Source organism: Salvia splendens, chromosome 16 (genome assembly GCF_004379255.2).
Source record: "Salvia splendens isolate huo1 chromosome 16, SspV2, whole genome shotgun sequence".
NCBI classification, from domain to species: domain Eukaryota; kingdom Viridiplantae; phylum Streptophyta; class Magnoliopsida; order Lamiales; family Lamiaceae; genus Salvia; species Salvia splendens.
This window is the reverse complement of record NC_056047.1, coordinates 21,481,362-21,507,759: the sequence shown is the minus strand read 5'-3', so window position 1 is coordinate 21,507,759 and position 26,398 is coordinate 21,481,362. Positions and strand designations below refer to the sequence as shown.

The window sequence follows — 26,398 nt, the reverse complement described above, 5'->3', positions numbered from 1 at the left end:
GTCAAAAAAATATTGAAGGGTATTTTATCTTTTATACTCATTCCGTCCCATAAAATTTGTCTTATTTTACTCATTTTGTCCATCCAACAAAGTTTGTTTCATTTGGAATTTTACAAAAAATAGACATTAAATCGATCAATCTCTTTAATATGGACCTTTATTCCACTACACATCTCCATTTAATTTAAAGTCAAATAATTTTTAAAACCTACTTCAGATTAAATTGGAACAAACTTTATGGGACAAAGAGAGTAATTAAATTGAGTTCTTGTAACGTAATTTCATTCGTGTCTAATGAGATAGCCAATGTATGCAAACTGCATCATGATCTACATTTCTCTAGGGCGGTGTTCGGTTTCCAAGATAAAATAATACCAAGATATAATTTAAGATTGAGTTGTAGGATTATTTTAGTCATATGAGGTTAGCTAAGACTAATTATCCCATGATTATCCATCTACGATTGGGATTGAATCTCATGAACCAAACACACTGTAAATTTAATCTCGGGATACAGTCTTGCAAACCGAACACCCCCTAGGGCACTATTGTGTGTGCCTGCGTGGATTGATTGAACTCGGCGTAATTTCATATGTTATGTTCCTCACCACTCTGCATCATGATCTCGTCCGTTGGATTTTATCATGAGATTCGCCTTATTGATGGATAAAAATTAAGGATGTCAATCAGATCATTTCAGTGGGTTTCGGGCCAACTCTCATCAAGTTGTCAGTTAATTAGGTATGGATTTATCGGGTTATAGATATTCAATCATTAACACCCGTATTATTTATAATATTGTCTATTTTTCAGTAACGGAGGGAGTTTAACTTAATAATTATAAGACAAAAAATAAGATTATTTAATAAGTATAATATGAGTTGATGTTTGATAATAGTTTGTATTGAATAATGATTGGTTTTAAAATAATATGAAATGATTAATTTGTCTATAAAATTAATCAATAATTTGATAATTTATAAATCGATTTTAAAGCTGATAAAAATTAAAATTTGATAAAAGTTTGTGCATTCATAGGCTGGGATGTGATCAATTGTTAACTACTACATCCATCCCACATTAAGTGTCATATTTAGTGTGGGCACGAGTTTTAAAATGTAAAGAAATGTGTGTAGAATAAGTCACTGGATTATGGGTCCACTTATATATATTAGTTTTATAATAAAATGTGAGTAGAATTGGTTAGTGGCATGTGGGGTCTACTTACCATTTATAGTAAAGTGAAATGTGACTGTTATTGTGAGACGGACTGAAATGACAAAATGTGACACTTAATGTGGGACGGGGGTAGTAATTAGCAATACAAATTAAGACTAATTTTTAACCATTAGATTATGAGATCTAGTGGTTGATATAATGACAAGTGAATTATATTTTAAATTGAAATAATTATTAAATAAAATTAAAGGGTGTTAATGTCATTTCTATCTTATTAAAATTATCCTAAAACGTAAAATTTACGTTACTCTCTCGATTTAAATTATTTTTTCGCAAAAAATATATCAAACTAAAGGTAATTTTATAAGGATTCTAACGAGATATCAATTGCATATCTTCCAACGACGTTCGGATTATGAAATTTGATGATTTTTATTTCAGTTTTTTATATGTTAATAAGCAGATATTTTTATCAACAAATAACATTAAAACATTTCAATATTATGCATGTAAAATCTTAATATAATGCATGTAAAATCTCAATAAAAATGTGTTGAAATACTCATGTCATTGTGTTGATATTGTAATACGCTATGTTGATATAAAAAAATACGAAAATTATGATATGATAACAGAATGACGATCTTACCCTTTTATTGATATTTTGTTTACTATTTACTGAAATTTGTAAGATTTAATTTTATCCACTCATTTTAAAATCTAAAAGTGAAGATTTGGTCTTGATTTTGAATTAGCATGCTATAAGTAATGATAAAGCCTATTTCATGCATCGGTTTATGGGTAAAATGTATGCTACTTGATCAGTTTATCGCGCAAAGCAAGTGTTAATTGTGCAGGAATGCCGCTTGACCAAGGCAACAAGGCCAAGCTGATCAAGTTGGTACAAAAGGCGAAAAAGGCAAAAAATCGGGTGAAATGATCAAGGGGGTGATCAAGCAGTTAGGCGGGGACCACTGCATTCTAGAAGAAGGACACGTGAGGCTAATGAGCTGGATGATGATCATCATTCTGTCATCAAGGACGACGTTCTAGAAGGGAACACGTGCTGAAACGCAAGACGGAAGGACGGAGCTGAGTCATCATTCTGTTATTGAGGAGCGACGTCATTCTAGAAGGAGGGCACGTATCAATCGATGAGACGCTCGATCACAGCGTGAGCGAATATCCTCTTCCGAGATCGTTATCCAGCTGGAGGTCATTGCGGCAAACTTATAAATAGAGGATGTGCCACCATAATGAAGAATCTTCTTTTTAGCATCTCCTTTTCAGTTTCTTCTTTTATTTTCCTTTTTTCATTATAGTTTAGTTCTGAGTTTAGTTTCCAGTTCTGAAGGTAGCGTAGTAAAAGAAATAGTTAGAGAGAGAGAGAACGACCGAAGGGAGCGCGACAGAATACTCAATATCTGTTCGGCGCCGTCCCAAGTTTCCAACCGAGAACTTCTCGGCTTTACTCGCTTTCTTATTTTCCGAAGTTGATAGCTTAGTTTAATTCCGTAGTTAAAGAAACGATCTTTTGTATTCCGCATATTCATAACACTATTCTGAGTTTTTGGGTATAAAAGTCGAAGTTGGTTTGTTTTCATCATCTGGTTTACTGTTCCAGTTCAGTTTCGCTTTTTAGTCTTTGATTTAGTGTTTAATCATGATGAATGGCTAAGTGTTTGTCGCTTGCCTAGGTAGTTAAGTTCTTATTTCCGCCTGTCGCTTACCTGATCCATTAAATTGTGTCTGCATGATGAGTAGCTTGATCAAGTAGTTAGTTTACATTTTGCCTAGCATAAATCCAGTAGCGTAAAACTCCCAACTTACACCAAAATGGCGCCGTTGCCGGGGAAGCATGGTGTTATTTTATGTTTGTGTGTAGTGCATAGGTGTAAATAGTTTTATTTTTCTTTCTTTTCTCATTTATTTTTCTTTCTGTTCATGAGAAGGTACCAACGCTGTGGACACTGGAATCATCCTCATATATACAGACACACTAACGCTCATTGGAGAGTCCAGGAAGCTGGTGTTGTTACCACGCGATACAGAGCCACACTAGCAGCAGCAGCAGCCGCTGATCAACTGACCAGCGAAAAAGAAGGAGAACAGAACGTGCCACCCCAGCCACCACCACTTGAACAAGCAAAAGCAAAGATGGCCCTCGTCGACAACGACTCAGGAATTGGCTCTCTGCACGCTCATGACGAAAAGGAGCCCACCCATGCCATTGCCATCACTCCTGGGATGCGGACCATCACGATCAAATCAGGAGTGTTGGCCATTTTGTCCAATTTCTATGGCCTTTCGAAGGGGTGTTTTTACGCCTTTTTGGAGGAATTCTGCAGATACTATGATATTCAGCCCGTGCCGGCTGGATCCATGTCCGAATATTATAGGCTGAAGGCTATTCCCTTCGTCTTGAAGGGCGATGCGGGGGTCTGGCTGTCAAGGTTACCAGAAGGATCGATCAGGACCTAGGCCGAGTTCCGAATGATATTTTTAGATCGCTTCTTCCCAGGGTCGAAGACGAGTGCCCTTAAGCGGGAAATTACAGAGGCCAAACAGGAGTATGATGAGCCCCTCGGCCAGTACTGGGATAGATTCCAAGGGCTGCTTCAAGCATGCCCCAACCACAAGATGGGAGAGAGGAAGATCTACTCAACCTTTTACGGCGGACTCACAGTGGATAGCAAGCACGATCTCAACCTAGCAGCTCAAGGGGATTTCTCAAAAACCCCATTCAGTAAGGCGAAAAGCATTCTAGCGAGGCTAATCGAAGCCAAGCGATCGTATGAGACATCCCGTGACTAGTATAGAAGAGGTGCAACGCAAGCAGCAGAGGCGCACAGTGATGAGAAGTTGGAGGCTCGATTCGAGCAAATGGAGAAGAAGCTACTGAAGGCAGTAGAGAACTCCAGAGCACCTCCACCGTCTGCACCAAAAGAAAAGCAATATGTGCCGCCACCACCACCGCCAGAGGAGCACCACTACTATTATTGCGAGTTTCCCCCTGAGGCGGAGCTGCAACCCCAGGCGAATGCCGTAGGCCACTGGAACGCGAGTGGCAACTGGATCTAGGGGAAGCAAAGGGACGCCCCGTGGAGAGACCACCCCAATTTTAGGTGGACTGATCAGAATCAAAGCCATCCACCTCAACCATCGACACCACAAATACAACCCTCTGAAGGGCAGCCCAGCTGGCCCGCTCGAAACCAAGAAAGATCAAACAACGGAGGGCATCGAATGCAGGGAGGTCAGGAAAGTTGGTCAAGAGGACCTCAAGGGAACTGGTCCAGTGGAGGACAGCCCAACTGGTCAAGTAGAAAGAATAAAGGAAACTGGGGGTACATACATCAAGGCCCCCAGTCAAGCAACTAGGGAAGGCAACCGAACAACCAGATGGTAAGTTATGTCCCGCCACATCAAAGAGGCAACCAACAGCACCTAGGGAACCAACACCAAAACCAGCCGCAATACCAACAAGAGCACTATGGACATTCCGACTACCCACAACCCAACCACGGTGGGGGGCCCTCATATCAAAGATATAATCGGCACCCCAACGAAGGTCAAGGAGATATGATAGTTCTGCACCTTCCCAATGATGCGATGCGGGAAATTCAGGAGGCTCAGAAGGAGCAAAGGGCAGCGTTGGATTTGCTTACGAAGCAACTGTCTCAAGTTGCGATGTCGCTGGGAGAGCTGAGGGGCAACGAAGGAAAAATTCCTGCCACGGTGCAGCAGCCTGGGCATGAGAACATTAGTGAAGTCTCCTTGAGGTCAGGGAAGGTGTACCAGAGCCCCAACCCACCTGTGATGTCTCCGGCGTCTATGTCTGGACAGAGCCGTGAAGATGAAGGCGAATCCAATGGAGCGGATCTAGCGAAAGGGAGAGAAAAAGGCAAAGCGAAAGTGGGAGGTGAATCCTCAGAAGAAAGCCAAGAAGCGGAAGCAGAGAAGGTCAAGCCATATCCATACCGTGGAATGGTGACCAGGAAAAAAGATGCCACGATTGACGTGGCGAGTATGTTCAAAGATGTGGAGGTCAAGGTGCCGCTCTTGACGGCCTTGAAGATGCCCCCGATTAGCAAATTCATCAAGGACTACCTGGCGGGGTAGGTCAATGAGGAGGGCCGAATGATTGCAGATGAGAATGTATCCGCAGTGATCCAGCGGAGTGATCTTCCTTCAAAGAAGACCGATCCAGGAATGTTCACGCTCCCGATTTCAATCGAAGAGATTCAAGTGGAGTACGCTATGTGCGATTTGGGGGCGTCTATCAATGTTCTACCGTACTCCAACTATAAGAAGCTGGGAGAGGCCAGGCTCGTCGATACTGATATAATGATACAGTTGGCCAACAGATCGTGTATTCACCCAGAGGGAATTCTGGAAGACGTGATCGTGAAGGTGAATAACTTTCTATACCCAGCCGATTTTTTCATAATCAAGATGACAGAGCCGGCAGCAAGGGAGTCGAGTGGAGTCCTACTGGGAAGGCCGTTCCTGTCTAAGGCCAGCACCATAATAGATGTCCGTAATGGGACAATCAGCTTGGACTTCAATGGAGAGCAGTTCACGTTCAATATTGATGAAGCCATGAAAAGGGCAGCAGACAGTGAGAACGTGTACTCAGTAGACATGACTGAACCATTAGTACTTAGAGTACTCAGAGGAGGAATTCTTGAAAAGGCAGTTCATTGACTCCGCTGCTGATGAAGAAGTCGAGAGAGAAGTTGCAGAGTGGTATGAAACCATGAAAGTCGGAGAAACGGATGACCAAGCCATCGCGAAGGCGATGATGGTTTTTTGTGAGCACCCAAGACCAGTTGGGTCAAGTGGGAAAGCTCAAGTATCTAGCCTAGAGAAGTGGCTTGATCAAGGCAAGCCAATGAAAAGAGAAACAGAGGAAAATCCTCAGCCTGCTGAAACGCCAACACCAGCGAAGGAGTTGAAGCCCCTTCCAGCACATCTAAAGTACGCCTACCTGGGGGAGGAAGAAACAAAGCCTGTCATCATCAACAGTCAGTTGACCCAGGGACAGGAAGACAGATTGCCGGAAGTATTGAAAAGAAATCAGAAGCCTATCGGTTGGAAGCTGACAGACCTGGTGGGCATCAGCCCAGACTTATGCATGCATCATATCCGACTGGAAGAAGGAGCCAAACCACACCGTGACCAACAACGTAAGCACAACCTCAACATGAGGGAAGAGGTGCTTAAGGAAATTGTCAAGTTGGTCTCGATAGGAATTATCTAATCCATTTCGGACAGCAACTGGGTTAGCTCAGTGCACATGGTGCCGAAGAAAGGGGGAATCCAAGTGGTGAAGAATGAAAAAAATGAATTGATTCCGACAAGGCCAGTTACGGGATGGAGAATGTGCATAGACTACAGGAAGCTGAACGCAGCCACGAAGAAGGATCATTTCCCTCTGCCATTCATTGACCAGATGCTTGAAAAGTTGGTCGGGAAACAATATTTCAGCTTCCTCGACGGATACAGTGGTTACTTCTAGATCGCAGTGAACCCAGATGACCAGGAGAAGACTACCTTTACATGTCCCTTCGGCACTTACGCCTATCGAAGAATGCCTTTTGGCCTCTGCAATGCCCCGGGCACTTTCCAAAGATGCATGATGAGCATCTTCTATGACCTGTTGGAAGACTGCATAGAGATCTTCATGGATGACTTTACTGTCTATGGATACAAATTCGATCAAGGGCTGCATAGCCTGAACAGAGTATTGGAAAGGTGCCGGCAGAAGACTTGGTTCTGAACTTTGAGAAGTGCCATTTTATGGTTACCGAAAGAATTGTCATAGGCCATGTAGTGTCGAGCAGGGGAATAGAACTCGACCAGGCGAAGGTAGCGGTCATTGCAAAACTCCCGTATCCCACCAACCAGAAGAAGATTAGTGCCTTTTTAGGACATGCTGGCTTTTATAGAAGATTTATCAAAGATTTCGCAAAGATAGCCCAGCCCCTGACAAGACTACTCCAAAATGACGTGGAGTTTGAATATTCTGATACCTGCAAGGCCGCGTTCCAGCTGCTGAAGGACAGATTGATAAGCTCTCCAATTATACACGCCCCCGACTGGAGTTACCCCTTTGAGGTGATGTGCGACGCCATTGATTATGCTGTGGGGGTAGTATTGGGTCAAAAGATTGAAGGAAAAAGTTACGTCATCTTCTATACTTCCAAAACTCTAAATCAAGCACAGAAGAATTATGACACGACCGAAAAGGAGATGCTATCGGTGGTCTACGCATTTGAGAAGTTCAGGCCCTACCTGCTGGGCTCAAAGGTGATTGTATATACTGACCATGCGGCGATCAAATACCTCCTGGCAAAAAAAAGGTCAAAGCCGCGTCTGATCAGAAAGGTCCTCCTTCTACAGGAGTTTGATTGGGAAGCAGTTGATAAAAAGGGAAGCGAGAACAGAGTGGCGGATCATTTGAGCCGAATTTTGCAAGAAGATAATGGCGAGGCCATCTCTGACGCTTTTCCTGAGGAGCATCTATATCTGATCAAGTCAACACCTGAACTTCCGTGGATCAACCGAGCAGCAGGGGTTGATCAAGCCGACCAAGGAACAAAGGGGTAACACAAGCAACATGAGCCATGGTTTGCTGACATGGCCAATTATTTGGTAACAGGCGACTCAAGAGCGACTCCCGATACTTCTATTGGGATGACCCTTACCTATGTAAGATGGGGGCGGATTAAGTCATCCGACACTGTATACCAGACTGGGAGCAAGAGGAGGCTGCACAAGGAGACCAAGGATGAAAGCTCCGCATGGAGCAGATGTTAACGCAGCTGGTGGAGAACTCACATGCTCAACTGGTCGCACTGGCCAGGCTGCTGGAGGCTATCCGCAACCAAGCCCCTGCCAGGCAACCACCACCTCCCTCTACAACCTCTCCTCCACCCCGACGCTCCACTTCCAGGCATCCTTCGGCATCCCCCGATCAACCCTCACGGAAGCATTAGTATACCACCCCCTTAACTCAGCTCATTTCAATTTGATACAGTTTATGTTTTTATTTTGTCCTGTAATACAACTGATATCCTGTTCCACTTTCACACTTAGACCTTTGTTAGGTCTAAGTGTGAGAAGACTGCCCATATGTTTTTCGTTATTGTGTTTATTTTGTTTTGATTGGCATGCTTTGATTGCTGGCACTATATCCCACTTAGCCCAGTGTCTGGTCTAAGTGTGAGAAGTTTTTCTTTGTTTATCTGTGCCGTTGCCTAACCCTTTTTTCCCTGCAACAAGTCCCTCGAGGACGAGTTCATATGCAGTGGGAGGGGGGAGGGTTAGTCTCAGTGAAATCGTTCATGTCGATTTATAAAAATGCAAAATAATAGTTAGTAATAATTAGGAAGTATGCATGATATTGGATAAATGAAAGACTTGATTGCTTTGGGAAGAGTAAGAAAAAGGGCTTAGTATGTTCACATGTAGAAACTTGATTGCTAAACTTGATCAGTTTGAACGACGCAAGTATGATGGAAATGCTCAATTCTAAAACCTTCTGTGAAGCCTCTCTATATGTGAGTTATAAGCCAAAGTAGAACACTTTCTACTATTTTTACACAGAAAAAAAATACGAGAGGCTGCTTTTTAATATTTAGATGAAAATTGCACAAGTAGTAAGGACTAAAGGCATTAGGACTTAACCTTTTGAGCCGTTTCTTCTTTCGTTCCACAAACATGCCTCATCAAATAAGGCACCCCCTAGTTAACCACGTTGAGCCCATATACACTCTTACCCGTTCTTTTAAAACCGAAACCCACATCTTTATACTTTTTTTACAAACACGTGAGGAAAATGTGTCGAGAGATGAATCATTTCCAAAAGACAGGGGGATAACGATACAAAATCAAAATAAAAGGGTAGCCGAGTTGAGCAAGTTAATCAATCAAGTTGATCAAGTCAAGAATCATATTTGATGAAAAAAAAGAAAGAGAAAAAAAGATATATATATATATATATATATATATATATATATATATAGGAAAATGATCAATACAAAACTTGATCTCAATACAAAATCCAGACCAAATCCTAACCATGAGATTTAACAATCCAATGGTCAATAATTAAACAAAAACACGGAGGGTCATTGTAAAGCAGTTTAGGTCATATTATAAACTTTGGGTTTGAGGTCATGATAAGATCATTTCATGTCATCCTTACTATAATGATGTAAAAATAAGCTTACAATGACTTAAAAATTACTTTTGTATGCTTGGTTCTGCATTTTTGTATTAAGAATGAGTTTGCATAGATCAAAACTCTCTCTCTATATATATATATATATATATATATGTATAGAGGTGTGATCAAATACAAACTCTCTATAATTCAAACTATACAAACTGATGTCAACGGAGTGTACAAATTCTGTCAACGGGGGGGCAGATGTCAACGAAATGTACAAATTCTGTCAACGGGGGCTGATGTCAACAGGATGTACAAATTCTAATTGTTCGATGTCAACGGAGTGTACAGATTTGTAGGAAATGTTGACATTAGAAAAATATCTTATATTAACCGTTGATTAATTGTATTAAGTGAGTAGGATCAAAGTTTGTATAGTTTGTATTATAGAGAGTTTGTAGTTTATCACACCTATATATATATATATATATATATATATATATATATATATATATATATATATATAAATCTCTTATATTAACCGTTAATTAATTGTATTAAGTGAGTAGGATTAAAGTTTGTATAGTTTGTATTATAGAGGGTTTGTAGTTTATCACACTTCTATATGTATATATGGGTGCATTATAATGATATGTGTGATAACCCTATAACTAAATCTCCACCACACATTTTTAAAATATGTGGTTGAAAGAGCCAAAGGTGTTCCAGGTGTCGCGTCAAGCAAATGATGTATCCTACTGACTAGGATAAAAAATCCCAGCTAATCACGAACCTGGCTATCAATAATTCCTCAACCCACTTCTACTGACTAGTATAGTGGATGTTAGGGTCGAATCCCACAGAGATGAATGCGATTTGGTAATTGTGGTGATATTCTAGAAAGGTTGGTTAGCTACCATGCTTTGGGTTGAGATTCTAACTAGGCAAGAATTTAAGATGGTACTCTACTGACTAGGAGGGGTGAATGATGATTGATAAGAGGCTGTGTACGTGAGAGTGGGGGAACATTATGTCTCTGAAATTATGTGGAAGGTACGGGGTTACTATAAAAGGCTAAACGGAATATTAGAGAAAAAGTGGTAGTTAAGTGACTAGGCCTACAGATCTGAAAAGTACCAGCAGAAAAGTAAATGACAAAACAAAAAGTAGTTAAAAAGCAAAAGTGGTCCCAAACTTGGATGGAGATGTTATCTTCTTCGACATGAATTGGATCAGATCAACAGACCCAGATTATTGGACAAGAACTGCAGATTAACAACTTCGGAAACTCAGATCTAACAATTTAAACTTCAACTCGAAAGATTAAACTAACGAAGCTGACATTACGCTTACTGGGTGACATGCAAAGTGGCAGAAATCACGTAAGCTAGGCTTCCACACTTAACCATCTCAGATCTAGAATCTAACAGCTATCTAAACTCATGAACTTTGATCTATCAATTCGGAAATGAAAACATGCTTGCAAGACTTGGAAATTACCGAAACAGTTAGATCTTAGCTATCTAGGCAGAAAGAAGCTGAATCAAACATGAACCGATGTACAAAACAACTTCATAACATAAAAACGTTCGGATCTCAACCAAAATACTTCGAAGTCAGAAAGTTTAAAAAAACGCAACAGATCCAACGTAAGAAAAATAAGTAAGATTAACTACGAAAGCAAGTAAGATTGTTTTGCCACTCCGAGCGATGAAACTGCTGACACTACGATCACACTAGCTGGAACGAGAGAATGCGGAACTCCGATGAACTGAAGGAACTCTCAGGTGATCATGGCTGTGGCTAGGAACGAGAATATGAAGGACAATGCTGAAGGAACTGATCTGCCGAGAGAGAGAACTACTCTAACTAAGAGTGTTTTCCTAAGGTTGATCTCCTTATCTCTCTCTTCAAGTGGCTCCCTTTTAAATGGAGGCCTACCCTTGATTTTTAGGGTAGACACTCTTCGCGAAATGACCCTTTTGCCCTTACTTGTGGCTGTTCTTCCTAGCAATCCTTCTTCTCCATCTCGAGCCCTTTCTTTGGCATGCATACTAGTCAGTATGGCAACATTCTGACGCCCTTTTCTCCTGAGTTGTCCGAGCCTTTCCATATTGACTAGAACCCTTTCCCTGCACACTTTAGCAACTGTTTTGTAGATATATTCCAATTATGCACGTTATACTGACCAGTAACCAAGGCCTTGAATACGACTTATCAAACTGTTCACACTTACCACATGCTTGTCCTCAAGCGTGAAGAACAAACAAAAAGAAAAAAAGTCGAATTCTAGTCTGGTTACTCCCCTGACCCTATCCTAAACTAGACTCTAAACTATGACGCAAAGAAAAACACATAAACAAAGACAACACACATAAAAGACAAAAGAAACACTTAAACATGTTAATCGGGCTATATTTTCAACCATCCCTCCCCTTCGGATCAGGTGCAATCCGGCCTTAGACAGCCTTGAACTTCCGCCGCCCCCATTTTCGTTCCTAGACAGTACATCTGCTCGTCAAGATCACCCATACTCGTGGCCACACAGTGGATTCGCTCAGTCACTCATTCCTCACCAGGGATGTTAGAACTGTTTTCTCTCAATATGCTAACCACGGATGCTTTGGACTCGGATTTCACATGCAACTCCTGAAGGTCTTTAAGGCTTGTAACGGGGCTATTGGTTTGTAGCGTTTGGGGTGGATGTTCCTAAAGCTCTAATTCTCAAAACTACTACTTATTTTGATGTGGGAGAACTGTGTGCATTTGAGTCTTCGGCTGTTACTCCTCTTGGCTTGACATTTTCTGATATTGGTCTCCAACTGGTCAGTAGCGTCATGTGTCTTCGCTACCCTTATTCATTCTCTTCCTTTGTGTTCAAATATTTTCGACCATTTTCTTCGCATTTTCTCATTTTCTTCTGTGGCTTCGCCACCCTTATTCCTTCTTATCTTTTTGGGGCCTGGAATCTCTTCCTGGTCATTTTCTCCTTGCCTCTCTATTTCTTCCAGTTGGTTTTCTTTTTGTATGTCCTGACTAGGAGGTACTAAAGGGGGTGGTTTCCATTTTAAGAAGACTTTTAACTCGCATTTTAAGAGGGCTTTTAACTCGCATTTTAAGAGGGCTTTTGTGTTTGGCTCCAATGATGAGCTTTTCTCTCACACTTGCATCATCTGTACTGACTAGGAGGTACTAAAGGGGGTGGTTTCCATCTTCCAGCATGTCCTATCTCCTACAATTCCCCTCACTGCCAGTTCGAGGCAGTTGAGTTTTAAGCCCAATCAACAAGCATAATAAAAAAACTAGAACTAGAAAGACACTAACAAAAACACTAAACACAGACTACACATATATACATGTCATACTGGCCGTTGCATCCTCCCTCCCACTTCACAAGTGTCTGCCCTCAGATAAGGCTGTGAAGTGGAAAAGGTAATGGCTAGTATGGCTGACACAAAAACAAACCAAAAAAGAAAACACATGTTGTTTCTAAAAAACTTCTCACACTTAGACTATACAATAGGCTAAGTGGGAGAATTAAAACCTAACAGAATCCAACAGACACAATTATATATGCAAAACTCCTCACACTTAGGCTACGCAGTAGGCTAAGTGTGAATTAACATGCACTAAAAAAATAAAAACACATAAACATAAACACATGCGACAAAATAGTAAACCCCTTACTTCTCACACTTAGACTATATAATAGTCTAAGTGTTATGAATAGGGTTTACACACATTATGCTACCTAAATAAATCAAGAAAAACTAAAACTGAAAAAGAAAAAGAAAAACTAACTTGTCAGGGGAGTGTGGTGGTCACTTGTTCCTCCTGCTCCTGCGCGGTGCAGGGGTTGGTGCAGGTGGTTCTTCAGACTCTTCTTTCTCGGACTCGGACTCGGACTTACTTTCCTCGGATTCTGCCTGCCCCTCGGCAGCTTCCTCCTCTTGGTTCATCAGTTTGGCCTCCGTGGCCACTCGTTCCAGCTTCTCGTACTAGCTTCCCTGTTCGCAACTCCTTCAGAATTCCTTCCATTACATTCGTCAGGTGGTTCAACTCCGCCCTAGCTCGTCTGTTTTCTTCCGCTAGTTCCGCCACTGCCCTCTCCAATCACTCTTGCCTCTGCCTTTGAGCCTGTGTTCCCTGGCTCACTGCAATTCTCCCAGCCGGAATAGCTTCTTCCCCCATGGCGTAGAAACGCGGTACTCCCTGCCTCATGTAAACAGTATTCGTTCGGACAAAGAATGGTGTATCAAACAGACCAGGGGGGTCCACCATGTTAAGGGGGGATAAGTCTTCAGCCTCCGAGATGATGATGTTGTTTCTGACGAAAACGCCCAAGATATGGCAGAGAGAGAGGCTTCTCGCAGGATGGGTGGCAATGAGATGGCATTGGTAAGCGGTCCAGAATCCCAGATGTATTTTCCTCTCGCGCTTGGCGCACCAAAGGAGGTATAGCTCTGTCATGGATGTTCGGACGGCCGAATTCGATTGTCCCGGCAAGTTGAAATCCAGGTGGAGTTGTACAAGACGTAAGATTGGATTGTTAAAATGGATGGAGCGAGAGATAGTGGAGGCGAACTGGCCGGCGGCCGGGTGAGTTAACTCCTCCCATGCCTCTTGGGGCTCAAAGTCTACGTGCCTACGGGGAATCCCTCGTTCCCAGCTTCTCCATTCTGGCCCATGGCCTCCTCCAGACTACACATTCCCAATCTCACTGTCCACTCTATCAAACTCATGCTTATCTCCCCTCCGAACAACCTGAAACTTATAGAATCCTCATCCAAGTCTGTGGTTACTCTAAATCTGAATGTAGTAAAGAACTCTTTCGCTAGCTTAACAGGGATATTCGGATCCCTATTCTCCAACAACCACTCGAAACCTAATGCACGAACATAAGACAAAAAAGATTCACGGGCATCCAACTCATCGAGAGAAGGAAAATGAAGTACCTTACCACACTTAACTTGCTTACTCCGGTCATCCTTATCCTTGAAAGCATCTTGTAGCTTTTTTGAGTTGAACAACTTCATCTCCTCCAGCAGCTCATCAGTGAGCTCCACTGTCCAGCGCTTGTACCTCAATCTCTCTGCTGGGGGATGTAATAGCTCCTGGTGATTGTGCGGGAGATGTTGTTCTCTGCACTCCTCATCCTCCAAGGAAATGTTACTGTCGGAGTCAGACTCTTCACTAACGGCATAGTCACTGTCACTTGCTTCCTGGTGGTGCGGTGTGGTTCTCTGAGCTGGATCTGTGATAACGATGCCTATGTTGCTAGTGCGCTGTCTCTTGGTGCTTGGCTTTCTCTTGACAGGGGTTTTCCCCTTTCGTTTCCTCTCCTCTTGGTACCTATCCTCATCACTATCAGACTTGTCTTTTGGTTTCTTTCCAGCTTGTGTTGAAGGGGGGTCCTCGGCAGTATGGCGGGTCTCTACGCGGATACGTGTACGGTCGTCTCTTTGCTCGACATGACCTACTGACTCAGGTGCGAGGTCCAGACCCTCAGCCACCTGCTCAGTCTCATCTCCCTGGTCACTCGGCATTGGGAAGACCACTTCGGTTTCCATCGCAGTATGCTCCAAGTCAGTAGCGGATAAGGACTTCTCCCCAGGTTTTGTGGGAGTGGTCCGTTCCTCTTCGCTTAAAATTTCCACTCGATCTTTTGCTGTGTTTGCCCTCGCCTTGCTAGATGCCCATTTTCCTAGACATCTCTGCGATACTCTCTTCGGTTTTAGTCGTACTGCCTTGGGGTCGTTCTTCAACACTAACTTCTGCTTGACGGCCTTTGGTTTTAACACTGACGGTGCCGCTGGTACCGGTACCTCTGTTCTTGCTGCTGTTTCCTCTTCCTCAATCTGCGCATCACTTCCCCCCGCCTCTGTCTAGGGAGTTGTTGACTCTGTTTCTTCAGCTCTAGTCTGCCCTTCTTCCACCCGGTCTACCGGCTGGTTAGATAGGCGTTCTGAGGTGTTCCCTACTCCGTTTTCCTCACTCTTTCCTACTGCCCCCGACGCGAGGTCCAGACCCTCAGCCATCGTGGCAGTGTCATCATCCATCCTAGTCACTTCGCTTAAAAGCGCTTCAAATTCCTCATCAGTCATGAGGCCTTGCTTCCTGGCCGTTTCATTCAGATCTATTTATTCCCTCGCTATCTCCTGGGGATTGGTCTCCGCTAACGACGTTCTTTCTGGTTCATCTCTTCCTTCCCGGCTCTCCTGTTCCCTTATTCTCCTCTCTTCGCGTTCCCCTAAGTCAGAGTCGTAATAGGCGGAGATGGGGTCAACTTCCATCGAGTTGCTTTGTTCTTGAGTCGGGGAGGGTTCCGAGGGCTCTGATGGTGTGGTCGCTGAGGGAGATTCCCGTTCTGGATGAGTTGTCGAGGAGGTCGGAATGGAAGTGGGTGGTTGTACTGTGGGCTGCGCATTCGGTTCTGCTGCAGGTACTGCTGGGGTTTCTCCGGTCACGCCCTCTTGTCTACCGATTCGGCTAAAATTTGCCAACTCAGCCGCCCAGTCTCTATGCGGGTCTTGTTTTCGAAGGAACTCCGCCATTATGTCCAAAGGAAACATCACCGGAGCCTGAGGGTTCTGCTCCTGCAGTTGCGGGTTCGGCGGCCGTTCTTCCGTTGGCGGATGCGATTCTGGGGTTTCTTCCCTGCGGGTTGAAGGGGTTTTCGCACCGGTTTGTTTCTTTGCCCATTTCTTTTTTCCCATGGCTAAAATCGGTGGTTTCTGGTGGTAATGCAGTGTTGGTTTCTGCTGATGACAGCGGAAAAATTTTTTTTTGGAAGAGAGAATTCGCAGGTGAGGGTTTTTGTGAGATGAAGGGGGAATGGTTGGAATATGAGAGTAGAATGGGTAGTAGAGGGTTTTTAACCGGCTATGAGCGGTTTCCAGGTTGGCGTCGATTCGCGTGGGAGGCGGTTGAGACTGCAGCTCCTTGATTGTACGTCGCCTGTCCTTTCTCTGCACACGCGCCCTTCCAGTCGCCGTTCGCCTGCAAAGCTGCAACAAACCCCAATTCAAATTTCGTCCCTTAATGATTTTCCCCCTATAATTTCCCAGATTAGTAACAAAGTAAAAAAACACTTAAATAAAATTGAGAGTTTCACCAAAATGGCAGTCTGGCGGTCAGTACGTACTCCGAATTAAATATTAGAGATCCGAAAAAAAAATTTGGGTTAATTTTTTTAAAGATTAACTTGCATGAAAAGAAATTAAATTGACTACCACGTATTTACAATATTTACATCTTCCCTTAGGAAATTTGGAGTTCTACTTGGCCAACGTATGCAAATCATGCTAAAGGAAGTTAGCCAGTGGAACTCCAAATTTCTATCCTACCGGTCAGTATGCAACCTTAACATGTGGTTGCAGTGGGATCTCATCCACTACACCCCCATCACTATTCTCCCTAAACACTTTCAGCCTATGTCCATTTACGATAAAAGGTTCGGAGTTAGGAATACTCCCTGAAATCTCCACCGCTCTATTAGAACGGAGTGCGTTATGACATAAGGTCCTACCCACTTCGACTTGAGCTTTTCAGGCATTAGCTTCAATCTCGACTGGAAGAGTAGTACTTTCTGGCCAACATGGAGGTCCTTGGTCCTTAGATTTCTGTCGTGCCACAATTTGGTTCTCTCCTTATACCACATGGCTGAACCGAACGACTCTAATCTAAGTTCCTCGAACTCCTGTGGCTACAACTTCCTTTCCTCTTCACAGGCCCTAGCATTCATATTAAGTTTCTGTACTGCCCAGTATGCTCGGTGCTCGATCCCCACTGGTATATGGCACATCTTTCCAAAAATGATCCGATACGGGGACATTCCTATAAGAGTTTTGTAGGCTGTCCGATACGCCCACAGAGCATCCTCTAACCTTGCACTCCAGTCCTTCTTAGTAGGGTTGACCGTTTTCTCCAGAATCTTCTTTCTCTCTCGGTTAGAGATCTCCGCTTGACCGTTTGCTTGAGGGTGGTAGGGGCTAAATAACCAGTGGTGCACACCGTACTTCTTCATCAAGGCTTCGATAGTGCGGTTACAGAAATGGGTTCCCTGATCGGATATGATGGCCCTTGGTACTCCGAACTGACTGAAAATGTTACTCTTGAGAAACTTGGCTACCTCCTTCGCCTCACACGTGCTTGTGGCCTTGGCTTCTACCCACTTGGAGACGCAGTCAACTGCGACTAAGATATACAAGTTCCCATAAGACGAGGGAAAAGGACCCATGAAGTCCATCCCCCATATGTTGAACAGCTCACAAACAATGACCGGGACTTGTGGCATTTCATCTCGTGGAGAGATCCCACCGGTCAGTTGACAACGCTCACAACTTCTACAAAATTCGTAGGCATCTCTGTTGAGGGTTGGCCAATAAAAACCGCTTTCCAGAATCTTCCTTGTCGTCTTCTTGGGACCGAAATGTCCTCCACATGCCAAGCAGTGGCAATGTATTAGCATGTCCCTCTGCTCCCAGTTAGGAACTCATCTTCTTATCACTTGATTGGCTCCTACCCTCCAAAGGTATGGGTCATCCCAAAAGTAGTATTTTGCTTCACTTTCGACCTTCATTCTTTGAGCTTTGGTGACGTTCGGCACTTCTGGAAGCTCTCCTGAAACTAAGTAGTTGGCAAGGTCCGCATACCATGGCTCCTGCCCTACTTTTTCTTTTCCTTTTTCTGTCACATCCTGGCCAGTAAGCTTCATCACTTATTCCCAGTCAATTTTTCTGGAGGCGAAAATCACTTCACACAAGTGTTCCTCAGGGAATCGATCTCGTACTTCCTCGCTGCTCCCATCTTGCACTATCCTGCTCAAATGATCCGCAACTTTGTTTTCGAACCCTTTCTTGTCTTCTACCTCCCAATCGAACTCTTGTAACAGGAGTACCCATCGGATCAAGCGGGGTTTGGATTCTTTCTTGGTAACTAGATACTTAATGACTGCATGGTCAGTATAAACGATGACCTTGGATCCCAACAAGTACTGCAGAAACTTCTCGAATGAATACACCACGGCCAGCATCTTCTTCTCAGTGGTATCATAATTCCTTTGAGCTTGATTCAAAGTTTTAGACGCATAGAAAATTACATACCTTTTCCCGTCGATCTTCTGACCCAGAACAGCTCCCACCGCGTAATCGCTGGCATCACACATCACTTCGAACGGATGATCCCAGTCAGGAGCCCGAATAATTGGTGCAGATACCAGCTTTTCTTTGAGGAGGTTGAAAGCAGTCTTGCACTGTTCATCAAAATTGAATTCCACTTCGTTTTAAAGAAGTTTGGTAAGGGGCTGGGCGATTTTGGCGAAGTCTTTTATAAATCGTCGATAAAATCCTGCATGTCCCAGAAAACCCCTTATTTCCTTCTGGTCAGTAGGGAAAGGTAGTTTGGAAATGACCTCTACTTTGGCTTGATCCACCTGGATTCCTCTCTCTGACACCACGTGCCCTAGGACGATGCCCTCTGTGACCATGAAATGACACTTCTCAAAATTCAAGACTAGGCTCTTTGCTTGACACCTCTCCAGAACTACGTCCAAGTGATGAAGACATGAATTGAAGGAGTCTCCGTAGACTGTAAAGTCATCCATCAATATTTCTATGCACTCCTCGATCAGATCAGAAAATATGCTCATCATGCATCGTTGGAATGTTCCCGGAGCGTTGCAAAGACCAAACGGCATGCGTCTGTACGCATAGGTTCCAAATGGGCAGGTGAAGGTGGTCTTATCCTGATCTTCAGGGTCCACGTAGATTTGAAAATACCCGCTGTACCCATCCAAAAAACAAAAGTACTTCTTCCCTGCCAATCGCTCCAACATCTGATCGATGAACGGTAGGGGGAAGTGGTCTTTCCTGGTTGCGGCGTTCAACTTGTGGTAGTTTATGCACATCCGCCAACCAGTGACTAGCCGTGTTGGTATCAGCTCATTCCTTTCATTTTGAACTACTTGAATCCCGGACTTCTTGGGAACCATGTGGACAGGGCTGACCCACTCGCTATCGGGTACCGAGTAGATAATTCTTAATGACAACAACTTTAAGATTTCCTTCAATATTTCCTCCCGCATATTGGGGTTTACCTTCCTCTGCGAGTCTCGATGTGCTTTCGCTCCTTCTTCTAGCCTGATATGATGCATACAGACATCGGGGCTTATCCCTACCAGATCTGTAAGGCTCCATCCAATTGCTTTTTTGTTCTTGCCTAGAACGGTCAGTAGCTTTGCTTCTTGTTCTTTCGTCAGGCTGCTGCTAATGATCACCGGGTACGAGTTTTCATCCCCTAGGAAGGCATACTTCAGATTCACCGGCAGCTTCTTCAATTCAACTTGTGGGGGAAGTGTATCAGCTGGTAGAATGCTCCTTGCAGCATCCCCCTCTTTTTCCAACTCTTCATCTGAAACTTCATCTGTACTGACTGGTAGCTGAGCTCCTGCGGCTCCAATAAATTCCGATTTCTGGCAGAAATCCTTAATTGCTCCATCTATCTCTTCGTCAGTTAACCCTTGGCTACTGATCAGATCGCACCATGCAGCCGCTTCCACATCAGCCTGCTCATACACATCCAACGCTTGGAGTTTTTCCTGCAATAATTCGGTCTCAAGAAAATCTTGGACTAGGGGGTCAATCACATCAACATAGCACATATTTTTAGAATCGATAGGCTTTTTCATAGCCTCATTGATATCAAATGTGAATTTCTCTCCTTGAAAATCGATGCAAATTGTTCCCTCAGCCATGTCTACGATTGTCTTGGCCGTCCTAAGAAATGGTCTCCCTAACAATATACCGCTAGACTCCCTAGCTTCAGACTCACTCATCTTGATCACATAGAAGTCAGCAGGATAAGTAACACATTTTCTAACACACCCCTAGGATTTTTGCATGACCTATCAGCTAGTTGGATTAATACGCTAGTGCTCGATAATGTTACTCCCTTCAGCCGATTGTAAACTGATAATGGCAAAACATTTATAGAAGCTCCCAGATCACACATTGCATGCTCAATTTTTACATCCCCTATAGTTATAGGCAAAGTGAACATACCTGGGTCAGCTCTCTTGGGAGACAGCTTCTCCTACACGATTGCTGACGCTATGCCTTCCACCATGATCTTTCCATCCTTCTGGGCTTTCCCGGCTATGAATTCTTTGATAAATTTTCCAAGCGGAGGTAGCTTCACGGCTTGGAGGAATGGTATAGTGACATCCAGCTTCCCAAAAATTGACATGTAATCCACTGGGTTTTCCTTCTTCCTCTTGGTTACGAAACGGTAAGGGAATGGTTTCTTTCCTTTCTTCTCTTCAATCGGTCCTTCAACAGCCTTCCCGGAGTTTTCCTTGGGTACATTCTGGGCTGGAGCCTCCTTTGTGGGTTCCGTTTCCTTAGGAGGGTCTCTCCTGGGCAGTACGCCTCTTGTTTCACCTTTTTCCAATGGCGCTTCATCCAAAAAGAATGGATCCTGCATCTGAGGTAGAGGTCTGTTGAACTCTCTTTCCGAGATGACGTCCTTCAGTATATTCGTCCCACTAGGCTCTCCATTGGGCTTCCTTGGTTGGGGTCCCTCATAGGTAGTACCGGACCACAATGTGACCTTGCTTACGTTTGCCTTTTCAGGCACATGGACTGTAGACGGGAGTTTTCCTGAATTCCCCTTCATTTCACCCATTGAACTCGCCAGTTGAGCCAATTGCCTATTCATCATGTCTATGTTCGCCTTATGCTCTTTCTGGGCATTCTGCATCCCCTGCACTACTTCATTATTGGACTGCAACTCACCCCTGATGCTTTGCTGCGAAGCGAGCAATTCTCCCATTATGTCCTCCATAGATCTCCTTGACCTGTTAGGATATTGGTACTGATTTGGCCCTTGGTGCTGGTTATACTGGGGGTTTTGGTTGGGTGGGTAATTTTGGAAGTTCTGGTGGTTCTGGTTAGGTGGGTAGTGGTTATACTGGCCAGGAGGGTTGTACTGGTCTTGGTGATATTGATTCTGGTTCTGGCCTTGGAACTGGTTTTGGGTTTGGGATTGGTTTTGGTTCTGCTGATGTTGGAAACCTTGAGTATACTGACTCTGGTAATTTTGGAAATTTGTCTGGTGGGGTGGTACATAGACAGAGTTTGAGTTTTGGTTATGTGGGCTCTGGTTATGGGGTTGTTGGTTCCTTCCTGACCAGTTGGATTGGTGGTCGGGATTCGCTGGGCCACGATTGGAATTCTGGTTCGGGTGGGGGTTGTATTGGTTCTGACCTTGACCTTAGTTCTGATTTTGGTTTCCATCTCCCCATCGAAAATTTAACTTTATGATGGTTTGACTTTATATGATGACATAAACCGTTTAACACACTGAAATCTTTTGTTTATTAGGAAAGAACATTCGTGATAATGATGATGATGATGACGATTGAACATTAGTAGATCAAATAGAAAATATAAGAAATAAGAAGAAAAGAAAGAATGATGATACAACTAATGGTAAGGCAGCTTCAAAGAAGGGCAAGGAAAAAGTTGTTCAAGATGATATAGTCATTAAGACAACGACTTTGGCAGGAAGAAGGAATACTGACTTCTTCGTTGACATGCTTGAATCTCTAAAGAAGAATCAAAGAAGAGCTGTTCGAGAGATTGGGTTTGGCGCACTCCTAAACTTCAATATAAGAAGTTTCCCAAGAGCATTGGTATATTATCTGATTTACAACTTTATCCCTAAAAGTTCATCAATTAAATTGAACAGCGGGGAATCACTGTTTTTAGATGATGAAGATGTTCACATAACTCTTAGGTTCCCGATCGGATCTTTACCTATGAATAGAATCAAATTTCAGAAAAATATCAACATAAAAACTCAAATGATAGTTTCTGTAAGCGTGGAGAGAGAAAAATGGTGCCAAAGTATGTTGTAGAGCAGATGAAGAGAGACGAAGAAGGTGGTGAGTGGTTCAAATGGAATTTTATGCATTGAATATCATTTAGTACGGAACATAGTATCATTTCTACCAGTAATAAATATCATTTTTAATCAACCTCATGTATGTTTTGTGTTGTTTGAATAGAAACATTTCTTCCAAATTTATCTTGGAAATGGAGTTAATCCATCAATGGGGAGAATTGTCAAACTGTCAAAAATCAGACACATGAATATGCCATGGCAAAACGATATAAATAAAGTTGACTGTGGAGTTTATGTGATGCGCCATTTGGAGACTAACATGGGTGGTGCTGTTCGTAACTGGATGATAAGGTTTCTTGTGAGGGAATCCTTCCATGTGCCCAAGATATACCTAAAATAGTGTTTGATTTCAATTTTTAGTTTTTAAAGATAAAGATAAAGAGCTTAGCCTAAAAAACTAGACTCAAAATGGATTTGGATGGAGAGAAAAGGGATGAGAAGAAAGTGTAATGAAGGAGGAATCCTCTTTGAGGACCTATGACCTCCCACAAGAAGATGTGGGCAACCCTAGGCTACTTTCACCCAAAGCAAATACTCCATTGGCTCCACATTAATGACTACACCACCATAAATGCATACTTATACTTGATCTAGTCTAATGAACATAAACCAAGCAACCTACATGTAGGAATTTGGATAAAATCTCACAAGGGAGATGCTCTCAAAGGAGTCTTCAAAATATCATTCATCAAAGTCTGCAAATAAATGTCTCACAAATGGTATTTATAGCTAGGGTTGGAAACCCAAGAAAATGGCCCAAAATAAGTGAAAATCATCTAAAACAGTAAAATCACCCGGTTTGGGAGTGACGATCCCGGCAAAAAATCAATTTGATGCTCGATCCCCCTCATGGGAGGAAGTTCGCTCAGGAGTTCCTCCTGGAATACATCTTCAAATTCCTGCAACACACTTTGGACAATCAAAGGACACATGTCAAGGTTAGTAGCTAAGCACAAATCCTTACGGACCATGAGGAGAACAGAGAGGTGATTGTTTAGTGCCCACCCAAGGTCGGTTTTACTAGCTATCAAACATTCATTTCCCTCTCTTGTTTGTGGGTGCTCTCCTTTGGACGCTTTTATTTTTCTCTCACCACCCCCACTCTCACTTGGCTTTTTTAGCTCACATTCTTTTACTATCCTTTTTTCCCTATCTCTCTCTCTTTCCTTTTGTAGATGTTGGCTAGTCTCAAACACGGCACTAGGTAGCAATGGCTTCAAACGAACCTTCACCCCGTTGAGCATGTAGAAATACTCATTTGTGAAGTCATTTTTGTAGGCCCTTCTATCAAACTCCCATGGCCTCCCTAGCAAAACATGACATGCCGTCATATGAATGATATCACATAGGATTTCTTCTTCAACTTCCCCAATCTTCAATGGAACTTTGCATTGAGCCTTCACATTCAACTCCTCGGAATCCCCTAACCATTGCAATTTGTAGGGGTTTGGGTGTTTAAGGACCTTCAATCCCAATTTGGCCACCAACCGGTCACACACCACATTTGTACTACTCCCTCCATCTATGATGACCAAGCACGTCTTGGATTTCACCTTACACTTCATATGAAAGATGTTGCACTTTTGCTCCTTATGCTCCTCAAGGTTGGGTTGTACATTGAGCATTCGGAGTACAACCATAGCCCTTAAGGGTGTATCTTCATCCTCGCCACTAGAGAAAGCTATGTCGGTGTCCGGGCTCACTTCTTTAGTGCCCACATCTTCTCCTTCTTCTTCATCTTCCTCACTGTACACGCTACCATCTTGCCAAAAACCATTACCCGTTGGTTTGGGCACTCACGTGCATAATGGTCATACCCCTTGCACTTGAAACATTGAACCTTCTTGTCTTCCATAGGGGCTATAGCTTTGATAGGTTGAGTACCCGGTAAAGCCTTCACGGCCGGTCTCCCTTGGGTATTTGGATTAGGCGTGTTTTCCACCTTCTTGCCAGGAGCGCTCCACTTGCTAGGCCCCATCCCTCCCCCGGTTTGGCTAGACGCCCATTTAGTCCGGCTAGAAACCAACTCCTTACTTTGCCTCTCAAAAGTGTCGGCAAACCAATTACCTCATCCAAGGAAATTCCCCTCAATGCTTCCACTTGAACCTTGTGCTTCAAGTTGATGTTAAGGCCATGGATAAATCGATCTTGAGTCGCATCTTCTCACTCCTCCACTCCTACCTTGCTCATCAATGATAGGAGTTCATAGTAGTACTCCATTACGCTCTTCGTCCCTTGCTTCAAATCTTGAAGCTCCCCTCGAAGTCGGAGGAAATAGGACATTGGTACAAAGGTAGTCCTCATGAGCTCACACAACTCCGCCCACGAACCCACTTCTCCTCCCTTAACCATCCTTCTCCTCCTCATCGTATCATTCCACCATGTATCCGCATTGCCACGAAACTCGGCTATGGCCACCTTCACCTTATCACCTTCCGAAAAGTTATGGAGTGAGAAAATTTTTCTCATTTGGGACTCACATTCCAAGTAGGCTTCGGGATCAAACTTGTCGTGGAACTCGGGAAATGTGTGCTTGATAGATTTGGTGGGATTATCATACCTCGGATCCATCTCCTCCTCCTCCTCATAGTTTCTATTTCTTCTATGCCTACCATCCCACCCATGGTGCCCCATGTTTCCATTCCCTCTTCTGCCCATCGTGTTCCCAAACCTACCATTCCTATTCCCATTCCGTCCTCCTCCATGTCCTCCACGCCCCCCATGATCGTACCAACCATAGGGCTCTTTCTTTCCATTACTCTCATCGGAGGCATCGTGATGTGTGGGATTGCTCCTAGGGGTGTTTGACCTTGATAGTCGCAAAGCCTTCAAAGCGTTGAGCTCGTCGTGGAGAAAAGCTTGGTTTTCATGGATGGATACTTGGTTCTCCTTGAGTTCCTTCAAATCCCCGAACATAGCATCTTGAGTGACTTGCATTGTTGTTTGGCCTTCTTTTAGATCCCTCAAATCCGTCATAATTTTTGTCATCAAGCTTTTCAACTCATCCCCCGCCAAATTATGACTCGTGCTCGCACCCGGTTCAACTCTCTCCGGTTGCGAATCCCCCATCGTGGTGGATCTAGTACGAGGTGGAATTCAAAATGGTACCTACAATAAGAAATACAAATAAACTAGGATCTAGTCCTAGGGATTAGTAAAATCCACACTCACACACACAAGAAAGGGAGATTTTAGTAAGAACTCACTTCCCAATTGGTAATCCCACCCCCAATTCACTCACCAATGTCACTCGGAACAAGGCTTAGAATATAGTGAGGGCTAGGTTCACTCACTCTCAATATCCAACTTCCTAAATGCAAGTGCTAAGACAAATCAATCAAGGTATACACATAGGCAATATAACCAAGTAAGTAAAGCCAACCAAGCATGTGAAAGTAAGGTTCAATGCATAAGGAAGCTAAAAAAAATAAACTTAGTTGAGCTGAAAATTTATGTAACTCTTGGCTGATCTTTAGGAATTCTTTTGATATGGCTACCTACCCCCAAAATTGATGAAACTTGGTAGGTAACAAGATTAAAGGGTTTAGAATGAGGGAAAAATATCCCCAACATAGTAGGTTTTCGAGAAGACCCACGATTTTACGTTTTCCCCAAATCTGTCAAACTAGGGACAAAACAGGTCAGCAACTTCACACATTAATTTGACCTATCAAATGATGGAATTTTTGGCTGAGATTTTTCAGGAAAATAGTTCATATATCAAGGTTCATGAACACCAAAAATCAGCTCAATCCTACAACAATTGACCAATAAACAAGCAAAGGCTAAAACAAAAGAAATAAGGAAAAACAAGGAAAATGAAATTTCATAGAGGTTTAAAATCAAACACTTGGTAGGCACCTAGTCTCTAGATACCAAATGATAAGGTTTCTTGTGAGAGAATCCTTTTATGTGCCCAAGAAATACCTAAAATAGTGTTTGATTTCAATTTTTAGTTTTTAAAGATAACGATAAAGAGCCTAGCCTCAAAAACTAGACTCAAAATGGATTTTGATGGAGAGAAAAAGGATGAGAAGAAAGTGTAATGAAGGAGGAATCCTCTTTGGGGACCTATGACCT

General features: G+C 43.2%; 2 protein-coding genes across 2 annotated transcripts; both read right to left on the bottom strand.

Moving 5' to 3' along the window:
• Window positions 1-15,495: 15,495 nt before the first annotated feature.
• LOC121770346 (chromogranin-A-like) lies at window positions 15,496-16,071 on the bottom strand. Its single transcript, XM_042167091.1, has one exon. It carries the CDS (start codon window positions 16,069-16,071, stop codon window positions 15,496-15,498), a length of 576 nt encoding a protein of 191 aa, XP_042023025.1.
• Window positions 16,072-23,094: 7,023 nt separating this feature from the next.
• LOC121770345 lies at window positions 23,095-23,958 on the bottom strand. Its single transcript, XM_042167090.1, has one exon. The coding sequence runs from the start codon at window positions 23,956-23,958 to the stop codon at window positions 23,095-23,097; it is 864 nt and encodes a 287-aa protein (XP_042023024.1).
• Between the last annotated feature and the right edge of the window lie 2,440 nt (window positions 23,959-26,398).